Here is a 19,137-nt window from a genome sequence, read left to right on the forward strand (position 1 = left end):
GGTGAGGTGAATGAAGTTACAAATCAAACATTTTTCTGGTCAAGTTAATGATATATTTGATGCATTTGAGAATTTCGCATCTCTGTTGCATATGAAAATTATGAAGTGGCTTTAACTACACGAAAGGTTAAATTCATAAATAAGTATTGCATTGTTGATGGGGATTTCGGTAAAACTGAGTAAATAACTAAAATTAACTTTCCTGGTCATGGTAGATTGTAGAATTTTTGGATGTTGCATTTTCTCTTTGATAATTATATTATCAAGACTTTAACCTATAGTTCAGGTGTGAGGAGGGAGGAAATGATGAAAAAAGGACATTGCCACCAAACAAAATTTTATGTTTATGGCAAAACAAAAGAATTTATTTACCCATAATCACTTCAAGAATAATGTATTCTACACATTAGAGACCTTTAGTATATCTGTCACAGAAAATCCCATGAAATGCAACGACAGATATTGTAAGTTTGTAATGCTCATACATAGTATTTCATCTTGTTCAATCTCTTATAAAGCGCTGTAGTGTTTTGAAGCTGTGCTGTCATTGTTCTAGTGACAAGCTGAACCTTGAATAATGGCATATCGAGACTAGATAAACTAACTTATCCCCGCTTTCTGTGCAAAACATTCCACATATGTATCCACCAGCAAGTTTTCTGCCTTTGCTTCTCAGTGTACTGTCATGAACCTTTTATAAGGGTAAACGTTTCGGTACTATTACAAGTTGTCTGACACTGGTAGTCAGAAAAGTTTAATTAATCAGGAAATAGTGTGACAATTGGAAGGTGCCATGGGGGTGGTGTCTTGTCATTATGGGGTTGGGGGTGTTTGAATAGTTGGTTTACTTGGCGTTGCATTGTAGTATGCAATTTTTAAATTATTCTGACAATGAAACAGCGGTGGGCAGATTTCCACACGGACCGTCAAGACAAGACGCCAGCCATCTACAGGCTTCACAAGACGACACCCACATACCGATAATGCAACACTGACTTGACTTTACTATACGTTCAACAATATTAGTTCTCAGTCAACAAACTGATTTTTGTTAAACTCGTCTGTTAAATTAGCAAGCATTCAGATACCGATAGAGTTCAAGTAGTCTCGGCATTTTTCCTCTTTCTCGTGCTATACTCAGTTACATAGTCCCAGTACTTGGCCTAGACCTAAATCTGGTACTCCATTTCAACTCAGTGGTTTGGTTAATAAATAATAATAAAATTAATAATAATAATAATAATAATAAGAAATTTAATAATAATAATAATAATAATAAAAATAATAAGTAATAGTAGTAGTAGTAGTAGTAGAGTAGTAGTATAGTAGTTCTGTCACCCGGTTCTGTTACTCATGCACCGTTCTCTTACGTGCAGGTATTCCATTGTGGTATTTATTTGGACCTCTTTCTTTTTACTCTGTTAGATAAGAAGAAACCTGCTGAGTCCGAGGTTGCCTTGGTTCAGGAATTTTTTTGGTCGAGGCAGGTGACTGCCTTCAGCAACGGATACCAGTCTCTGGATGACTTTGAGTTGTGACTCAACAGATACAAAAGATTTTGGGGTCATATAGTTTATAAGAAACTGATTCACCAAGTCTCCTCTCTCTCATTCTCTCTCTCTCGCTCTCTCTCTAAAACCATCCGCACCATGGGCGCCCGCACATAGGGGCAGGAGGGGGCACTTGCCCCCCCCTGAAATCCTGGAAAAATTTATATAATAGATATAATATTTAACCACATCACTCTGTTGTCCTTCCATTGTACAATATATTCTTTCAATTTAAGGAACTTAAAGGTATCATTATGTATATATTGCATAATATTTGTATACTGTATGTAACTGTGTTGTTCTTTTCAGAAATATTTGAATTCAGCTGAACAGTATATGGAACTATTGGGAAAAAAAAGTCAATGTTAAGTTGTGTTTTTTCTTTGTCGCATCTTGCTTCACTTAAATTATTGACATCGCAGTTCCACTGCATATGATATATATATCGTATATATATATATATATATATATTATATATATATATATATATATATATATATATATATATATATATATATATATATATATATATATATATATGCTGCTGGCTCCCATGATCCGCACTGTACCACTTGAAAGCCCTAAGAAGTAACCCATATCTCTCCATATCTCTCTTGATAATCTTTAATTACCAAGACGTATGTGGAAACATTACAAAATAATCTGGAAAATATAAAGTTCTTAGCAAGCGAATGTCGCGGCAAATGAAAAAAATGTGATTGATAAAGTCTACGGGTGTTTGTCGCCTGGTTCGACCTCATCTCTCACTCTCGCAAGACCGGGAAATCGCTTGCATAACAAAAACCATCTCGAAGTGTGGAAATCTCCGCAAACGAACCGACTTCTAAAAAATCTGTGGGTCCGTACTAGAATACGGATTCACAACTTCATTAAAACCCGCCACTAACATTTTGAGATGCCTGGAGGGCAGGTAAAACAACAGAGAAGCAAGCAAGCAAAGAGGCAGGAGCTGATGAACACGTCGTTTTCCATATAGCTTATTTGATGGTCTTGAGAAAATGGGAAAAATTTATGCAAAAACAGATTCAATGACAGGTATTATGGCCATTTTTATGAAGTCTACTAAATCACTGGTGGGACTTCCGTCTCAAGAAATAAAACGGTGACTAACGGTATATATATATATATATATATATATATTATAGATATATATATATATATATATATATATATAGATATATATATATTATTATATATGATATATATATATATATAGATATATATATATGGATATATACAGGTAAATATCGAGAGAGAGAGATCTCTGGATGATTATACCGAAGAAAAGTATATTATTCGAAACTTATATTTGGGTTCTCCATAAGGGAGAAATGCCGTCAGTGCACCTCGCGCAGCGCAATGTAGGTATTACCAAGGTCCTTTAAAATATACTCCGGGTATATTTAAAGGACCTTGGGTATACTTAAGGTTCTTTGCCGCGTCCCTTGGGCCCCAAGCTGCAACCCCCTTTCATTCCTTTTACTGTACCTCCGTTCATATTCTTTTCATCCATTTTACTTTCCATGCCCTCCTAACAGTCGTTTCCCAGTGCAACTGCGAAGTTGTCCTCCTGTTACGCCTTCAAAACCTGCTTTACTCTGTTTCCTTTTCGGTTCTGAATGAGCTCATAAGTCCCAGTGCCTTTGGCCTAAATTCCATATTTTCTGCTCCGTAGGGGACTAGTGCCGTCAGTGCACCTCATGCGGTGGAATGTAGGCATGACTTAAGGTTCTTTGCGGCGCCCCTTCAGCCCCAAGCTGCAGCTGCTTTCATTCCTTGTACTGTATCTCCTTTAATATCATCTCTCTTCCATTTTACTTTCCACCCTCTCCTAACAATTGATTCATACTGCAACTGCGAGGCTTTCCTCCTGTTACACCTTTCAAACCTTTTCATTGTCAATTTCCGTTTCAGTGCTGAATGCCCTTAGTTGCCCCAGTGCGTGGCATTATGCCTATATATAAAACCTATAAAATCAGTCCCTATATTCTGCATTCTATATCTGGGTTGGACTACAGGCAGGGAATTTCCGTAAAAGAACGACGTAACTGATGCTTTCTCTCTCTCTCTCTCTCTGCACAAGGAAATTAATATTCAGTCATCAGTAAGACCAGTTGCTTACGTTTATCCTCATGGCTTACAGACCCCATTATGACTCACTGCCCCTTTCGCCAAACTGGTTATGTTTATTGCAAGGTCCAGTGGCCTTTCGCGGTCGCCATGGCTTCTTGTGGCTGGCGTGAATGTCTACTCTAGACGCTACTTGGGGAAATAAGATCAGCTGTTGTTCCCCATAGAGGTTAGTGCAGTCATTGCTCCCCATACGGTGCACTGTTCTCTTGCAGCGTCCCTTCTGCCTTTAGCTGCAACCCCTTTTAATCATTTTACTGTACCTACGTTCATATTCTCTATCTTCCGTCTCACTTTCTACCCTCTCTAACAGTTGTTTCATAGTATAACTGCCAAGTTTTCCTCCCGTTGTACTTTTCCGACCTTTTACAGTCAACTTCCGTTTCAGCGCTGAATGACCTCCTTAGTCCCAGTGCTTGGCCTTTGGCCTCAACTCTGTATTCTACTCTATTCTCTATTCAACTGTCCTTTGACCTAAATTCTATTTTAATTTTCTATTCTCTATTCAACTGTTGTTTCCTATAACGTTATTTTATGGTTGTTTAACCCCCCCCCCCCCTTCCAATGCCGTAGTCTACGTAAGGCACAATTAATAAAGAAATCATAAACTGTTGGCGTACTTCGTAAGTTTTTAACTAAAGTCTTGCCTTAATATATCTAACCATTATTTCTTCCAACTTGTTTTGCGTAAACACGCGAATTATAACACATCCCCAGGCAGGAGCTATTGCGTCATCATAGAGTGTTGGCGAGGTTATAAAATGAAGCTCCGCGTAAGATGACGCAGAGCGACTTTTATAGCACCCAATCATTCGCATACACGGCTCACTTGCGGTTGCCAAGAAACAAAGCGACTTACACACTCGTGTACTAAGAAGTTTATGAACTATTATATTATATATATATATATATATATATATATATATATATATATATTATCACATCACCGTGATGCATATACAAATATCAAGCTACATATTATGTCCTTTAATATCCAGTTCGCTCTACCTGGCAAATAATATCCTATATATTAACCGAAAGTGATTTTTTTCTAGTTGATAACAAGGACATCTGTAGCTTAATGCTTATATATATATATATATATATATATATATAATATATATATGTGTGTGTGTGTGTGTGTGTGTATGTGTATATATATATATATATATATATATATATATATGTATATATATATATGTGTGTGTGTGTGTGTGTATAATATATACATATATATATATATATATATATATATATATATATATATATATATATATATATATATGCATAAACTTCTAACTACAACTGAGCCACGTGAAATTTCCGCTTAGACCAATGGCTGCTTTCACTGTTCCCAAGGAATTATATCGAGTCATTTTTGACCTTTTATTTATTTTATTTTAAATGGTTGTTGTGGGAGGGGGCTGAAGGGGTGATAACTTTAGGCCCATCCGAATGTTCATCATAGCCTAGGTCCATATTGATGAATGAACTCTTATGATAGGAAGTAATCATATTTCAATGTTTGGTATTCATTGTTTTAACAAACCTTGACCAAATGATACTTTAAATGTAGAAAATGGTCTCTCTTTGGTAAAGCTGTGATTGATTGGTTGTAACATTGATTACTTATACTTTGAGAGATTGAGAATGGTCGCTGTTTTCTGATAAAATCTTTTGTAATGAAAATGGGAATTCTATGAGTGGATGACTAAGACTGAACAAAAATCTTCGATATTCTGAGTTAATGTTTGATGCGATTAGGACTTGAGAAACAAATACTGAAATTTGCAACCGACTGTTGGAGTCGGGGATGGGGTGGTGGCGCCAATAAATTCCGGTGAGGAGAGAAAATTCAGTAGTCGAGACTGATGTTTTTAAAAATTTGTGAACATTTTGGCAAAAAAAGAAAAAATAAATTGTTTGAATTAAAATCTATACATCTCGAGGCTTTTTTCCCAAGTTCTGTGATGAAAGGTTTCCACGTGTAAAGATTAGTACTCATGGCTACTGCAAGTGTCGTGGGTTATTTGAGGATCTTGAGTTACTTAAAGCTAACGTCGCTAGTTGCAATTCAATGCAATGCGATGCACTACAGTGGGGCCAAAAGGCCAAGCACCGATGCGGGTTATTGCAAACGTTATTCCCCAAGGCATCAAGGTTGGAACATCTTCCTGAATTTTGGAACACCGCTCATTGAAGACGCTTGTTCGTACCGTTCGAACTACTCGGCAGATTCTTGCAAACCTTCCGCAAACACGTGTAACGCGATGTCATTATATAATTTGTATTTTAGCGGGACGGTACTGAGGGTAAATACTGACGTGTCCCTATCTACTTTTATCCACGGGTGCTATGTCTCTCTCTTTCTCTCTCCCTCCCTTCATCTCTACCCACCCCCCTCCTCTTCTTCTTCTTTCCTTCCCTTCTCAGTAAGCCGCGGCACAGCGCCGAGGACGCCAGCTGCCTGCTGCTGCCGCCTACCAGCACGAGTGCCAGCTACCTACTCGCACAGTGTATCGTTCACAGTGGTGTATTAAACACCCAGCCTGCATCGCTAAGACCCCTTTAACAGTGTAATACAATTTGTGTTCGTAGTGATGTGATCGATGCCTAGAGTACGTTCAATCGATTGTTCCTTTCATATTTCACCCATGTGAGTAACCTGAGGGAGAGAGAGAGAGACCGAGCGGAATTGACCGGTGTCAACAGTTGTGTGCTGCTTCGAATACCTCCGCCGAGCGGTTTGGACGCCCACGAACTCCTCCTTCACAATGGAGTCCATGCCGCTCTTGTATCTGTGCCTCTTCCTAGCCCTGACGTCTGGCGTCCAGGGCAACAACGTCGACCTTTTCTGGAATCTATACGACGCCGTTATCTCCGGGGGCCGCATATTACATGACGTCGCCGAAGGAGTTGGCGCTGTGTCGAAAGCCATCCGGGCCATCGATATGTTCCTCGAGTCTACGTCAGAGGTTGGTGGAATTGTTATGCATTTCCTTTATGGTTGTTTGTTACGTACTACTTGATTTTAGACTTTGCAATTATTATAGAGTGAAGATTTTCATTATAATAAAGGAAAATGATATTTTTACATTCTAATTGAAAAGTAAGAGAGCTTATTCAGAATAACCTAATCTGCCCTAACTTGGGTATACGTAGGCCTATTCGACTGGTCTCACAGTGTTATTAACATACGAGTCTAAAGTCAAGTTATACAGTGTGCTTGAAGCTATTTCTGCTCTGCTATGTATTTTCTGTTTAGAATCTCTTTTTGAAGCAACTGTAGCATCAACTCAAACTTGTTTCACTAGTCACTCAGTCTATCATTTCCGCTCTTCAGTACAACACCTGTATAGACTCATGTCTAGAAAATTGTCTCCATTTGAAGCCTTGCACACTCATCCCAAATTCGATACATAAGGAGATTGTTGTCAGTATTTAGGTGAATATCAAATAGTTATTTTGCCAAGACAAAATCCCTCAAGTAAGACGTACAGCAAACAAACACATCTGCTCCCTCCGGCGCATGCGTCATACGTTCTTCTTCATTCACGTGCACGCCCTTTATTGTTGACTAAACCGCCACTCCTTCCATTCTCTCTCTCTCTCTCTCTCTCTCTCTCTCTCTCTCTCTCTCTCTCTCTCTCTCCTTCCATGTGTCATCTCTCCATGTAAATTCCTTCTCTCGTATCTCTTCATCTCGCATTCGCGTGCCTGATTCACAAGATGCCATTGAGGTAGTTCGTTATAATACCCACTATACATATTGTTTGTGCATGCGCGCTTGCATATAGTACATGTTAAGACGCCGCAGAAGATTTAAATAGAAGATATCTGCTCATTTAGATTTTCCTTTCATTATAGATGACATCACTAACAGAGATGTGAACTCCTGAATGCGCCAGGTTCACGTTAGGTGGTTTATGCCCTTTTTTTCCCCCTCTATCCAGTATGTAGACTGAAGCCAATACCTAAATGTGGAGCATACCATCTGTAATACTTATTATTAGAGTTAATTCTTATATTTTCTGAAGAGCATTTATATTTCTCGTCTATTACTCCTCTATTGGCTTTTGGCTTGACAGTAGCGTATAGGCAGGTCTATGTCTCGTACCTTTGCCATTGAAGTAGAAATATTATCGAAATAGAATTATATCATTAAAAGAAATATATCAACAGAAATAGAAATATGTTCTTATCGAAAGTTCTTCCGATATTTCAGCTATTTGTGGAAGGAAGATGATAGATATTTTCACTTTCTATGGCTCTGCAGTTTGTCTAATAAGCCTAAGTCTGTTCTTTTGTAATGATCTTCGATTTGTTTATTTTCCTGTATACTTGATACAGTATTCGATTTGTTTTTTTATTTTGGTACGAGCTTTTCATTGTCTTTTTTCGCTGTATTCCGTGCAAATTTTAATATTATATTTTAAAAACAATTTTTTATGTTTGTCCCTTTATTTCTGTGCAATCAAAACTTTAAGATTTATTTCGAACTGCGTAAGTGTTTTGTAATAAACTTTAGGTTTGGAATTATAGTGATATTTATTTATTATATACTTTTCAGTTTATCTTGAATTGTACAAAATTTTAATGGTGTCATCTCTGCTTTTCAGTGTCAAATAATTTTTATTCAAATGACATGAGGTTTGAATACATTTTCAATTCTATTTTCCAATGACACCAAAGTTTAAAAGCACTGCCCATTGCATTTTTGAAGTACGTCAAAGTTTCCATGCACTGTCCACTGTATCATTTTAATGTCATCAGATTTTTAATGAACATTTCACCCTTTTTTTTTGACCGAGCAGCTGGGTGGATGGATTGGCTGGAAGGTGCTGTAACTTTTCTGGTATGCAGTACGTATAATACTTGTACATACATTCATTATTACATACATGAAGTCACACGAACGTGTCTTGCTTATAAAATAATGCTTTCACGAATACAATTCTTATTCGTCTTATTCTCTCATTCACACACATATATGTGTGTATATATATATATTAAACAAACTTTGAAAACACATAACATATTTATAATACTATTTCATGTACAGGAACCTATAACATAAAATGAATAAGTATGGGTAGTATTATACCCATAGCTCTCGGTTGTTTACGAGGCCAATAATTGTAAAGAATAATATATTGGAAATATATTTAGGAAATGTAACATTAGGTTATAAATGCATGACGAAAGACAGCGGTAAGATAATGGAAGTGAACGATGAGAGAAGTAGGATATCTATGGTGTACAAAACTGAATGGTAGGGGTTACGTCACATGTACTGAAGGTCCTCAAATGACTTGTAGTTGTGAACGAACTGAACTGCATAAGTACAGTGAGTCCGCCTTCCTCTTATCCATCTCTCTTCTCTCTCTCTCTCTCTCTCTCTCTCTCTCTCTCTCTCTCTCCTATGTATATTATGTGACAATTCGTTTCTGTAAGGTAGCCTTGTTATAAATGAACTGTATTTCCTGCAGGTTCACTAAGGCAAGTTTCTGATTAATTAGCACATATTTTTTTAAACAAAGATTCACTGTCTCTTATCCTTAACGTTTCAGAGTCAAGTTCATATCGAGAGAATTGTGTGGGGAACTGTATTTAGAATGTCTCGCGAATTTCCACATATAACTATCATGACATAGTTTTTAGAGCACCGTTGACGAACCGTGCAATATGTACTATAGTAGATTCACATCAACCGTGCATTTGACATCTCCTGATTGGCTGTTGATAAGCCAGTCACAGGGCTTGAAACTCTCAGACTCCCGAGAGTTCACATAGGCAGTATGTATGTTTCCACCTCTCCTGAAAGACGTATCCTTCAGGAGAGGTGGAGCATACATCCTGCCTATGTGAACTCTCGAGAGAGACCGAGGGTTTCCAGCCCTGTGATGGGCTTATCAACAGCCAATCATGAGAGTCGTAAGGGACTGGCCTAGACGTCAAATGGACGGTTGATGTGAATCTGCTATACCTTATCAGTGTATCTTGGAAGGGATCAGATCTAACGAAATCATATAAAAACTAAAAAAATAAATAAAAATCATCAGCGCTCAGTAAACATGACGTAAGTCAGGTAGTCCCAATGACCGACACCCACCCTTCTCTTGGCCAATCAAATTAAGCAATCGTGATCTCGTGGCGATGTTTAATGCAGCAGTACGTCAGGGTGGAATGTCAAGAAATCTAGTAAGGGCCAGAACATGACAGCCACATAGCGGGTTAGTGCCGTCAGTGCACTTCACGTGGTGCACTGCAGGCTTTACTTAAGATTCTCTGCAGCGTCCCCCCGGCCCCTAGCAGCAACGTCTTTCGTTGCTTTTATTGTACCTCCGTTCATATCTTACTTTGCACCCGCTACTAACAATTGTCTCATAGTGCAACTGCGAGGATTTCCCCCAGTTACACCTTTAAACCTTTTGATGCTTAAGTTTCCTTTCAGTACTGAATGACCTCGTAGGCCCTAGTGCTTAGCCTTTTGGCCAAAAATGTATATATTGCATTCGGAACATGATAGGACTTTATATATAAATGAATGTATGTTAACAGAATGTAAATACATACCTGTACGTTTATATTGCAACCTATCCCTCAGCGACGGGGTGGCATCAGAGAAAAACAAGAAACATTCCCTATCCAATTCGACTTCCTCTACATACACTGTATCTAGCGCGCACAACCCCCATGCACCCTAGGTCTTGCAGGCCTTATGTTCTAACATCTCTGCAACACCATCTATCCAGCATTTCCAGGTCTGCCCTCTCTCCAGATTTCCAAATGGGCAAACATTCCACCAACACTGGCTCCTTCTCCTTCAACATGTCCGAATATAGTATGTCGATATACTAAGATATGCTCTTCCATAGTTGTACTATAATTTCTCTCATCTTTCTCTAGATCGACGTATGCATGTATGTGTTGTAAGTATATTTGCATGTGTGTATTGTATACATCTCTCTCCAGAAATGTTTAGGTTAATGTAAGTGAATACACTTATAAGCAGTTCTCTTCAAGTCCCTTTCATATCGAAACAGCGCTTTGTTCTCTCTAGTTCGTTTTGAAAATTGGATATAAAACGATAAATAAACCAGAAGGAAGTCTGCGAGATTTCCCTTGTAATTCTAAATTTATTAGTACTACCAGTATCATCATCATAGTCATACATTGTCTGTACGAGTATTACATTTGTTGTTGCCGATGTTGCCTAGCAGAGCTGTTGCCGCGCTTCGTTTATGAAAAAAATTCTGCTGTCACAATGGCCAGTGTAGTGCCTCGGCTCTTTTAACATATAAAGCTTAGCTTTTGTTTTGCAAATAACTACGTAAGGTTTTATGAATGGAACTTAGCTTTTGTTTTGCAAACAACTAAGCATTCATGACATACGTAATCTAGCCTTGTCAAGATGATATATACCGAGCTTTTGTAACTTGGCTATTGATATAATTAAAAACAGACTTTGGAAATTTAGTGTAATCGTTATAGGGTTTTTGAGCTTTTGTTTTACAAATAACTAAGCTTTTATGACGTACGTAATCTAGCTTTCTTAAGATGATATATACCGCGCTTTTGTAACTCGGCTATGATATAATTAAAAACAGACATTGAAAATCTAGTGTAATCTTTATAAAGTTTGTGAGTCAGCTGATACAGACCAACTTCAAAGGTCTCTATGGCTGAAATCTTTGTGCATTAGTAAATTCTTTGCATTGATGTACTCGTAGTTGATTGGAAATCCTTTTGTCTGATTCTTATATTATTTCTTCCAGATGAAAAAGTTAGCAGGTGATGGAGAACCAAAAGAAGGGGCGGCGCCTGACGACAAGGTAGGAAGCTTCAGTGCACCATTGATTTTGGTTTCATTATTTCAAAGTGACATATTTTTTTAAATAATATTCTGAAGACACCAGGAATTTTTTTTCATTACACGGAATTTTTAAAGCCTCAGAAATTATTTTATTATGCTCTCAGACCACCAGGAAGTTTCTTGTCATTTTTCCAAAGCATCAAGAATTGTTTTAACATTCTTAAAGCACCAGATATATTTTATTTTAAGTTTTTCAAAGCATCGGGTTTTGTCATAATTTCTCAAGGCATCAGGAATTTCTATCATAATTAGCGCCAAGATTTTTGTTGTAGTTTTAGGAAAGAATCATGATTCTTTGCACAGTGTTCTCAAAGCAAAAGAATCTATTCTACATATTTATTTCGAATGGTTTTGGTTTAATGAACTACAAATGCGGTGCACTTCTGACTTAAGGCATCTCCGATTAAAGAATTGTAGAGTCTCCGTCAGAAGTTCAAAGCAAAAACCACCCAAAGTAAGACTGGGAACGTTTAATATTTCCAATTATTATCAACTCAAATAAAGAATCATTAAGTTTTGGAATGCATCAGCAATAAAACACAATAAATGCGTTCATAGTAAAGGTTTTTTAAATATTCAAAAGTACCAGTAGCGGAAATACCAAGTTCAAAGCAAGTCGCTCCTCGTATCAAAGATAGCTGGCGCCGAACTATTGATTTGTCTGAAATGCTGAAGAAGCCTCGACTTTCTTTTGTAGTTGGAAAAAAAAATATTTGGGTAGTAAAATCATTTAAAATCTTGGATTTCTATCAAAGGAAGAAAAAATTATTTTTCCAAGTCAATTTTTTTTTTATTTACTTTGATGTCTCTCGGCCTGATTGTGACCCTTCTCAACAGTCAGCGTATTTTAACTATTAGTAAATTGCCAATTGCTCGTTTAGATCGTAATGCATTCAAGAAACTACAAGTTCATTTCTTTATCCGATGGCAAAGCAATTTGATATCAGTGTCACGATTCAGATTTAATGAAATCGATTTAATATCAAGATTTACGAAGAACTAGTACCAAAATATTGTTCTAATCCTGGATCATATATTATATGTATTATGTGTGTATATATATTATATATATATATATATATATATATATATATATATATATATATATATAGATCCTTCTGTAGTTTAAAATATATATTTCTTGTATACAGAAGGATTTTACATCATTGTGGATTTTATCCCCATTTACCTAGAGGTACGACATAGTACCTAGCTTCTGCATATATATATGTAATATATATATATATATATATATATATATATATATATATATATATATATATAAGATATTATAGATATATAGTTTATATAAATTATATATATATAGTTTTAGATATATAAACAGATATATATATAGATATATATAATTATTAATAATATAAATATATATATAGAATATAGATAATATATTAACATATCATATATGTGAAAATGAAAGGAGGAGGTACCAAGACCTTCAACTTTTATTCCAAAGTGTGTGTGTGTGTGTGTGTGTTTCGAAAAACATAATAACTGTGTCATTGTAACTTTCAGACGGCGGAGGAAATGGAGCCCGTCTCCATTCCCGAACCGGACCCGATCTTGGACGCAGCGACGCCAAGTTTCAGCGGCTGCGGGGCACTGGGATTCCACATCAGGGACGAGTCGCTGCCCATCACCCGCCTGACGGAGTGCTGCAGCACCCACGACGCCTGTTACGGCTCCGCCTGTAGGGCCAACAAGCGAGACTGTGATAGTAAGCTTAAGAATTGCCTGTTTGCCGTCTGCGACGACAAGACCATCGACAAATCCAAGTACAAGACTTGCAAAGGAGCCGCGAAGCTGCTCTTTTCCGGGACGATGGCGCTCTCGTTCCAGCAATACAACACCGCTCAGGAGAAGCTCTCGTGCAGGTGAGTTCGCAGACTTTAGAAAGTCTCTCTTCATCATCTAAGAATACAAAATGACCTTGATTCATTAAGCGTAGCGAATGGTTTTTAAAATTGCGGAGGTAACCTTGCCATAATGCTGTCCATTACACGAGTATATGTGTTCCTCTGAATATACCTCTTTAATGTGTGATTTGATACAGAACTTGTACTAGTACTCATGAACAAGAGATGTAATAACTTTCATGACATGACTCGTATCATTACTTCACTTTAAGGTATCAACTTCTTTTACTTTTGTCATGTAATAATTATTGTACTTTTTACGCTTTTCATGGGATGTGCATTTGTTTATTAGTAATTTTGATTTTGCTAATGATTCTAGAGTGAGGTGAAGCATTACTTAAAAAAAGTCGGTTCAACCTGTTTAGAATGTTTAGATCATTTTCAGTATTACTTCACGTTCCCACAAATGTTGCATTGGGCTTTGAATTTAGTCCTGTTTCGTTGAAAGACGAGACACGCCCAATTCATTTTAACAGCCTTCTTGATAGTCCCTTGCAAATTTTGACTAGTTGTGGTGAGTAGGCTCTCTGTCCAAGGACAAAATTGCTTTAAGAAATTTTACTTGACTAGAAATAAAAAAAAGAAAACTGTTTATTTAATATTGTGAAAGGCGATACAATCTTATCAATAATTTCACACCTAAATATATGGATATTGACTGTTATCATGACCCTATCAATTAATCTACGTAGGCTGTGAGACTAGTTTGTTCTTGCAAGATATCATTCCTGATAATTGAGAACGACTAAATACTAAACTTTTTTTTTATGATTCAAGAACCTACAGTAACTTTATACCTTTTCCTTCTACTCGTAACTAGTTGGCTTATTTCTTATTTCCCAGGTTGTTTTTCCAGACATTCAAACCGTATTTTCCCGAATTATATAATGGATTTTTTTATCCCTTTAAACTGATTCTTAATCAAATTGCAGATTTTGACTGGTTTTGATACTTCTAAGAAGTTTTATCACAAATATCACTTATTTACCATCAGTTTTGATACCTTTACAATATTTTTATATTTTAAAGTATTGTTTTTTAATTTCCGTAAAATATTTTTCCCTCTTCTGCCGTCAACCCCAGATGATACTGATATATTTTATGCAGTTAATTGACCATTAAGAACATTTTCACATTTTTCCCTTTTCTGTCGTCGCAGAGATCGGGGGATATGGTGAGTGGAAATGGCAAAATTGCTTCGCCAAATGCAATGCAACGAGACGCAAAATAATGCATTTCAATGGTGGTCGATTTATCTCTTGGTTGTAGATTGTCCATTGCTTCAAAAGGTGCTGATTCAACACGAGCTTTTGTGTTTGCATTCTTGTACATGTGGATGTGCCTTGCAGTTGCATAGAATTTCTGGGTTGTTTAATGAACCAACAGATGAATCGTGTCGCAGTGCATTGTTCTTGTGCAGAATTGCCCCTCGGGCTTGATGCTTTAGTAGATTCTCATCAACCGTGCATCTGATGCCTAGGCCAGTCTCTTACGGCGCTCCTGATTGGCTGTTAATAAGCCAATCACAGGGCTGGAATCTCTCAGTCTCTCGAGAGAGTTCACAGAGGCAGGATATATGTTCCTCCTCTCCTGAGGGATACGTCTTTTAAAAGTATCCCTCAGGAGAGATGGAGCATACATCATGCCTATGTGAACACACTCGAGAGACTGGGAGTTTCCAGCCCTGTGATTGGCTTATCAACAGCCAATCAGGAGCGTCGTAAGGGACCGGCCTAGGCATCAGATGCACGGTTGATGTGAATCGACTATAGTAGGAAAATCATGCATACAAATGTGACTGTGTAGGACTACTTGTAGACCAACTAGAATAGTGTATAACTATACCATTTAGTGAGCTTTAGAAATAGTATGATTAACGTGCTAACCTAATTTCTGCAGCTTATTTAACAAGTATATCGTTGTTACCTCAGTGGCGTATTGGTGAAGTTTCTAATAACTGGGAGAACATTGTAATTCGTTCATTTTCTCCGCGGTATCTAGTTCTTCAGAGATGCTAACTTTTGTAGCAGCAACTGATATATGAAATACTTAGGACCGGAAAACCTTAATGAAAGTTATCAAAGCTCATCTTTGCTGTGGTATTTTCCATTCAGTCAGAGAAGCAGCAGAGACAAAGGCAATAATGAAAACTGCAGAACTTCTAGTCAGAACAGTGCCAGAGAATGTAACAGCGTATTTGGGATAAATTCTAATTTATGGATAAATATGATATATAAGTCTCAGTAATCAATTAAAAACTAAATGAAATTACAATCATGCTCTGAATACAAAGATAATTTGAAATATTTTAAGAATGCTACCTAGAATATTCGCCATTTTCATCTGATATGTGGCATTTGTTTTACAATTTCTGGAATGTTTTATTGAGCAAAGATTCAGACCAATCTCAGATACTAGTATCCTTATCAGATTAGCACACAGGCGAAGTGTCATTGTTTTACCATATCTAAAATGTTTAAAACATGATTTATATTTGCCATTTTGACTGAAATGTCAGAAGGCCATGTAAATAAGCAAGTAAAGTAAAAAAAAAAAATTCAGATAATTAGAAAAATCATATCAGACTTTTGCCAACTTTGTAGCTCGTCAATGTAGTCATTTGCATTATAAGAATTCAAGGGACCAAGAATTACCCTCATGTCACATTCTAGATCAGTGATAACACTAAGCAGATATCTTTTTAATGGTTAATAATCTTCTATTAACTTTATCTTACTAGAGAATACTCTGTCTGATAGCACCTAGATCCCAAACACAACATTTGAAATACAGTATCTAGCACTTAGGCACTTTTCATTTTAAATAATTTTTTAAAGTTTTTTTTTTTCACCCCAACACAAATAGAAACGTCGTTGATTAGCAGAAACAGTTCCTAGCAGTTTACACATTTGACCTTAAACGTTATTTCGGAAGGTATACTTCAAGTCTTTGAAGTGACGTAAGCCAAGACTGTAATAACCAAATGAAATACAAAAATTCTGTTGGAAATCATAATATCTAGGGATATTTCTTTCTGCATCCGGATTCTGGCAATTTTGCGCTTTGTGACCTCTCGACCTTGAAACAGGGGGTCATGGGGGTACCCTGCAGCCAGATTTTATGAAGATCTGATGAAAAAATTTATTATTAATAACACTGACAAAATAATTTCGCTTTCGTGAATGTTAATTGTAGAATGAAGTGTTGTAGCAGCCAGTATGTCTACTAGATGAATAAAATGTGCTTTATTTGTTCACATAATCGTCATAATAGTCGATAGTTGCTAGGAAAACAGTCCATCAAAGCTATTTAGAATGTTCATGTACGTAAACATAGTTATCTAAGTGCTTCAGAGCTACCATATTCTAATTCTAGATAGCTGGATTTGCTATGCATACTAACATATAGCTTAACATAGAGAATGTATATTTTTTGTAGGTGTATTCGATTCAGAATACAAGCTTGTAAGTTATTATAGCTGATAAATCATGTCTTTTTACTTTCGAGGTAGGTATGTTAAGTGTTCAAAGAATCTTATAGTTTTGTCATGATTTTAAAGAAAGGTTTTAGTTTCCTGCTTTCGAACCATAAGGCATTCTCAGCTCAGGTGTCTTTTTTTTTCTAGCTGAATTGTTATTACACACCCGAATTTATCATATAAATCGGTTATCCACATTTACCAGAGTTCAGTGCTAAAGCAATTGCCGAAATATATGGTTTTCTTCTGTTGATATTGTTTTCATGGTCCCATAAATGCAGCTATAATTACCGTGCCTCTTGTCTGACAGTCCTAGTTTTCTGATGATTCAAGTTTTGCAAACAAGTCATCTATTTACTTAATTCATCATAATATTGTGATCGTTTAGAAGATAAGGCTTGATACGTTTACATTTTATGGTTCTGCATAATCTTTGCAGTATATTCCAACTTAATAGAACACGGAATTTTAAAACATAGATGAATTTCCAATTGCTCTGTTTTCATTCATTGAAATCTTGCTTACCAGTGCAAAGCAAAATGTATTTTACTAACACTGCTTGGTCCACTCTTTCCTGAGATTATCAGAACGGTTTTGAGGTTATTTCAGCAGAGGTGTTTGTAATTTTTTTAATATTGAGTGCTGTAAGAGAAAGCGAAGAAAATGGTGTGTCCTTTAGTTAATAGAAATCTGTTCGTAGATTAAAGCACCAAAATCTTTGGTACAACATTTGATTTACCTGAAAGGTACGCCTACGTTTAGGAAGATTTTTTGTTCAGTGCAAAGCACTGCCTTAGTTTCAAGACATCCCAGTAAATTAATGCCAAGAAATTTTATTTTAAATTTACTCTTTCCTTTCCCTTCGTAGCCAGGGTAAGGAACTTTCATCCACTTTCCTTTTCCCTGAATCTTTCCTTCAAGATTAAGCCTTATCATTTGTCTTCCCTTTCTAGTGCATTCTCCTGACCGTGGTAGAGTAAAAACCAGAGCATTTAAATCATGCGGACTTACACTTGTCAACGTTTTAGATGAACGACATTTTTCCTGAAATCATTGGCGCGAAATGCCCAAATCTTTGCTGTTGAATAAAGCAGCTGATGTATTAAATAGTTTTCACTTATTATTTATTTAATGAAAAATTAGATGTATTGTTCTTAATAGAAACCCTGCTATTTCGCAGATCCCAGCCAAAGCCGAAACAAAAGGACAAGAGGAGAGGAAGGTGAAGTGGCCACCTGAACCCGTATCATACCTGAAGGAGTGTCGCTATATTCGAAGGTGCTACGTTGCTGTGGGATGTACCGTCTTACTGAAGTGTTGTTTCCTGTGAAGTGCCCTTTTATCTTAGTACGGGAATTTGAATAATCAATATGTATATATATATATATATATATATATATATATATATATATATATATATATATATATATACACAATAAAGGACAGTGAGACGGTAAAATACTATGGGAAATTATATTTACATGAGGTACCTATATCTTCTCAGAACTGTCAAGAGCAAAGTGTATTCTTTAAATATTTTTTACTGCATTGTATTCCTGAAAGATTCCGCAGGTTATGAACCTTTAGATAGTAAACCTATACTAATACTATATATATATATATATATATAGTATATATATATATATATATATATATATATATATATATATATATATATATATATAGTATATGTAATATCTTAAGATTGTAACTTGTTTGGTTGTCATTATAATAATGAGAGATCATTTTAGTGATTTTATTTATATGGTAATTTTTCGCCCTACATTTTATACCCTGTTAAAACTACCTGTATACTATTTTTATCAAGGTGTTTTAATTTCAGTGGTTAGTGAGACTCCTTCTTGGTATCTTTTTTTTTTTTTTTTTTTTTTTTTTTTTTTTTTTTGTGACCGTAACTTAGGTTTTTATTTGTGACCTTAAGTGAGATTTTTTATAGCCCTAGTTGTAAGTATTGTATAAACGTTTTGTGCCTAACGTTGTAGGTTGTAATTCCTTTAATATTAAATGAGAAAATGCATATCTTGTTTTTTTCGGTTGCATGTTTAATTCAAGTGATCATCCTCTTAATTCATGATACATACAATACTTTCAATAGTATAAACGTTTCCCAGGTCAGGCCCAGTCTAG

The 19,137-nt window shown here is 36.2% G+C and overlaps 1 protein-coding gene across 4 annotated transcripts; it reads left to right on the forward strand.

Moving 5' to 3' along the window:
- Positions 1–6,134: 6,134 nt before the first annotated feature.
- LOC135197795 (group XIIB secretory phospholipase A2-like protein) lies at positions 6,135–18,412 on the forward strand. 4 transcript variants are annotated; one of them, XR_010310664.1, is made up of 6 exons: positions 6,135–6,676; positions 8,516–8,539; positions 11,480–11,536; positions 13,111–13,469; positions 14,671–14,800; positions 18,170–18,412. XR_010310664.1 is itself a non-coding variant. In XM_064224915.1 (6 exons), coding segments are annotated over exons 1-6 (657 nt in total). In that variant the 5' UTR covers positions 6,135–6,475; the 3' UTR covers positions 18,171–18,412. The 4 variants fall into 4 exon arrangements, 3 of the variants coding, with proteins under 3 accessions (XP_064080985.1, XP_064080983.1, XP_064080984.1); XM_064224915.1 differs by having other exon boundaries at positions 14,671–14,685; XM_064224913.1 differs by lacking the exon at positions 14,671–14,800.
- Positions 18,413–19,137: the final 725 nt, after the last annotated feature.

The sequence above is a fragment of the Macrobrachium nipponense genome, chromosome 21 (assembly GCF_015104395.2).
Source record: "Macrobrachium nipponense isolate FS-2020 chromosome 21, ASM1510439v2, whole genome shotgun sequence".
In the NCBI taxonomy this organism is placed as follows: domain Eukaryota; kingdom Metazoa; phylum Arthropoda; class Malacostraca; order Decapoda; family Palaemonidae; genus Macrobrachium; species Macrobrachium nipponense.